Genomic DNA, 4,448 nt, shown 5'->3' with positions numbered 1-4,448 from the left:
GAACTTCATTTGGACAACTTTAAAGGCGATTTTCTCAATATTTAGATTTTTTTTTGCACCCTCAGATTCCAGATTTCAAATGGAAGTAAATCTGTTTTGTACCTTTGTAATACACTGATAACCACCAAAAGCAGGTGGCGATGAGAAAGTCACATGATGAACCAAAGCTCATCACAAGCAGCTTTTTCACAAGCAGCCTAAAATGTTGCTACCGTATTTTTTACGGTAAAATTCTGGCAACTACAGCTGCTGTTTTTTTTACCGTAAATTTTACGGAATTTTTTTTTACAGTGTGGCGTCGCCTCCAAACTCTCGGTGTCATCAGAGAGCATCTGACTTGACCTGTCTTTGGAGATGTGTTTGCCGGGGTTGGGATGAGGGATGCAGCTGCCTCTGATGCCCAGCAGGTGTCCACAAACATCGGACTGCAGAGGAGAAGGAGTGGGGCGTGAGGCCGGCGAAGTGCGGGAACCGATGATGTACGCCACCAACGACGTGGGCGAGGTTCGGATGATGGAGTTGAGGTCGAGGCCGATACCGATGCCATCGGACAGAGGAGACAAGGACAGCGCTCGCTTTTTGGAGCGGGCTGAGAGCCGCGGACTGCTGGCGTCCTCCTTGAAGAGATAATGCGGTAGAAACGTGGGGTTGGAGACGGATTCGGACATGGAGGTCCCGGGAATGAGATTGGGATCGGCTGCTTCTGAAGTCTGGTTAAACCCTAGCCCTAAAGGAGGCAGAACACGGTAACCGTAGGGCCAGTCCAGCTTACTGCTGCGAATCGATTGCGTCTCGGCGATGCTGAGGGTGGTCGAGGCCAGGGATTCTCTGGACAGCAAACACCTGCAATAGATCGCCCAAAAATTGCAGCAAAACGTTCAAGTATTGTCAAGTTATGTTTACCACAGAGCTTATTTACTCATGAACAGTGTTGGGAAGTAACTAGGTACATGTAACTAAATTACGTAATTTAATTGCAAAATAAATTTAATTGTAATCAGTTACAGTTACTGAGGGAAAAATGTGTAATTATAAAACGGATAGTTCCGGTCCTTGATTCTGATTGGCTGAGCCGCGTTCGAAGCTGTTGTAAATGACTCTACAAAGTAACATACACCTTTGTTTACGTTTGTCTGTTGCTCGGCAACCACTTTGTAGCAACCACAACTGTTTCTGAGGAGCTACATTGTTTGGTGTATAAAAGCAATAAGCCCCGTGAAGCCGTGGTTTACAGTGAATTTATAACAGCTTCGCGTCGTGCCTAACAACACCCCTTAGCTGTTATAAATTCACTGTAAACCACGGCTTCACGGGGCTTATTGCTTTATTAAATTACAGTTACTTATGAATATGTTAATGATTACAACGGGAGTTACATCTGATTTAACACATATGGATTTAATCGATTTCTTTCATAAATTGCAGTGACTGCTCGAATATATGAGACATCAATGTTTCAGGAGTTTAGGACACATGCTTATTCAATAACTGTTTTATTTCCTATTTGGGTTTATGTACATCCTTTTTTGTTTAAAGATTAACAGTTTTTTCCCAAGCCATTGTTAGATGCCAGTGTTTCCTGTCAAAGATATGCAAAGATTTGATTTCAAAAACAGTATCATACCTACTAAACTAGTTCTTGTTATGGTTTTAAATCAGTATTTAACCTCAGAATGATCTCTGATCTCTGAATCAGATAAGTCTGATTTTGTGGTGGCTGTGCTTTAAAATTAAGTTATTATAATCTTCATTCAAGGGATAAAGGATTGCGAAAGCGATAGTAATCAGCGTTGAGTTCTACTTATTTGAAAATGATTACCAGTTGAAAACATTGGAAATTTAGAAAAGTAATCAAATGTAATCAGTTACATTACTTTAAGAAAGTAATTGAAATAGTTACATTACTGATTACATTTTTGACAGGGTGTAATCTGTAACCTATTACATTTCTAAAGCAACCTTCCCAACACTGCTCATGAATTGATGAAAATCTCAAGGGAACCCATTGTGAATTAGTCTTACAGGTTTCGATGTCAGGACTGAAACACTCCAGATGACTTTCTCTCTACTTTGAGAATATCCCCGTCACTCTTTTCCGTTAATTTAAAGCAGACTGGGGCCATCAAACTCCAAAATCAAGATACATAATGGATCACAACAGCAGTTTACATGATTGCCAAATCTATATTCAAGTCATTTAAGTTATGTAATGGCACCAAATTGGTGCCATTACATACAGTGTCTCATTCCCTACTCAGGGAACCATGGTTACATAAGTAACCTGAGACGTTCCCTTTCATGGGAACTTCGAACTGCGTCCTCTAGGTTTCCCCATAGCGATCCCTAGAGGACGCAGTGTCTCGTTCCCTACTCAGGGAACCATGGTTACATAAGTAACCTGAGACGTTTTCAGTGGATAATGACTATATCGACCTGTTCGGCCTTGGAATATAGTGCAAATGGACTATTTATATGGTACTGTTTGGAGTTTGACAGCCTGTAGACAATGCACGCTTTTGTTGTACAGCTTAAACGTACATAAAAACATATTCTTTTGTTTGTTATGGAACACAGAAATTAATTCCCTTTTCACTCTTAAATATAAAGGTTCTTCATTGGTGTCTATGGTTCCATGATGAATCTTTATCATCCATGGAATCTTTCAATTCCACAAAATGTTCTTACAGTGCTTCACACTAACATAACAATGGTTCTTTTAAGAACTGATCAGGACTGAAAGGTTCTTTTAGGAACCCAAAATGGTTCTTCTATGGCATCACTGTGAAGAACTCTTTATTTCTAAGTGTGTGAGGATATTTACCTGGCGTCAGTGAAGGGAACAGCGAGTGAATGAGGTGGGCCGTTTTGGACTGAAGTCTGTGAAGAAACCGGACCCAGACTCCGGACCAGCATGCCATTGCTCGTCACCTGCAGGTTTGAACCGCTACACGGCCCAAACACTTTTCTGTTCATCCCCAAAGACAAGTAACCTGAGAAAGAGTCACGTTTCATCACCTGTGATTGAATAACAACTCAATTCTCCTGCATTATACTGTATAAAATTTGGCGTTTGGTCTCGTTCTGTATCGCATATCTTGTCAGTGTCTGCGCTTGCTTGGCCATTTGTTGTGTAAAAAATAAGGAAAGTGTGTTCAAGCACCAGCAGAAAACAGTGTAAAGATTTTTATTTAATTTCTTTATTTTTAAAATGTAAGTAAGTACTATTTATTAAATTTTAGCTTTTAGTTTTGGATCTGTTTTTAGTTGTTTTAATACTACAATTGATTGCTTCTGTTGTCCTCATTTGTAAGTCGCTTTGGATAAAAGCATCTGATAAATGACTAAATAAATAAATAAATAAATAAAATAAAATCCTGTAAAAACTGCACAAAATCAAACTTTCAAGTTTGTGAACAGAGTGAAAAGTCTTGAACTCCTGCTCCTGCAGTTCATACTGTCAGGATAAAATCTAGTCATTAAAGAGCAGGAAAAACTGTCACTAAAAGACTCTAAACCAGTCTCCAGCAGAGCACTAATAATCAAGCTCTGCATTTCCAATAGATCAGAGGCAGTACTGCCCTGGAGATATAATAATTTTCCTTCCTTGTACTGCATAACAGGACTATGATTGGTTTGTTCAGATGCATATCCTGATTACTCAGTACTCCTTATTCTACCTTTATTGTTTTCGTGCTGTCGATTAGACGTACCTTCATGAGAACATCTCATGTTTGCAGATTACACATTACGATTATGCTAAGAATTCTGATATTTTAAGTGACCCTGGACCACAAAACCAGTCATAAGGGTCAATTTTTTGAAATTGAGATTTATGCATCATCTGAAAGCTGAATAAATAAGCTTTCCATTGATGTATGGTTTGTTAGGATAGGACAATATTTGGCTGAGATACAACTATTTGAAAATCTGGAATCTGAGGGAGCAAAAAAATCAAAATATTGAGAAAATCGCCTTAAGTTCTTAGCAATGTATATTACTAATCAAAAATTAAGTTTTTATATATTTACGGTAGGAAATTTACAAAATATCTTCATGGAACATGATCTTTACTTAATATCCTAATGATTTTTGGCATAAAAGATAAATCAGTAATTTTGACCCATACAATGTATTGTTGGCTATTGCTACAAATATACCCCAGCGACTTAAGACTGCTTTTGTGCTCCAGGGTCACATATGCAAAGTATAGTGATTCAAGACTCAATAATGACAGCCTATCAGGCACGTGCACACATAGACATCAAAGGGGGCTTGAGCACCTGCCCTTTTTCTTCCTCGAGAGAAAGTGCCCTTTTTTCTGGGGAGTGTTTTTTTTTTTTATATATAAATTAATATATGTATATATGCGCGTGTGTGTGTTTCTGTTTGCGCACCACTTTCCCTGTCAAACAAATCTAAAAAAAATCTAAATATCAGGTCGGGTCGGG

The 4,448-nt window shown here is 38.7% G+C and overlaps 1 protein-coding gene across 1 annotated transcript in view; it reads right to left on the bottom strand.

Annotated features, from left to right (window-relative positions):
- Nucleotides 1-4,448, bottom strand: part of glis3 (GLIS family zinc finger 3) — a 37,181-nt gene that overhangs the window by 24,763 nt on the left and 7,970 nt on the right. Inside the window, exons 3-5 of the mRNA XM_016554074.1 lie at nt 2,822-2,990; nt 1,625-1,627; nt 290-843 (exon numbers count right to left, since the gene is read on the bottom strand). Coding sequence (XP_016409560.1) covers nt 290-843; nt 1,625-1,627; nt 2,822-2,990 — 726 coding nt within the window. The remainder of the gene's footprint in view (nt 1-289; nt 844-1,624; nt 1,628-2,821; nt 2,991-4,448) is intronic.

Source organism: Sinocyclocheilus rhinocerous, unplaced genomic scaffold (genome assembly GCF_001515625.1).
Source record: "Sinocyclocheilus rhinocerous isolate Xijiao unplaced genomic scaffold, SAMN03320098_v1.1 scaffold15, whole genome shotgun sequence".
Taxonomy (NCBI): domain Eukaryota; kingdom Metazoa; phylum Chordata; class Actinopteri; order Cypriniformes; family Cyprinidae; genus Sinocyclocheilus; species Sinocyclocheilus rhinocerous.
The sequence above is the reverse complement of the archived record's forward strand: the minus strand, read 5'-3'. Positions and strand labels throughout refer to the sequence as shown.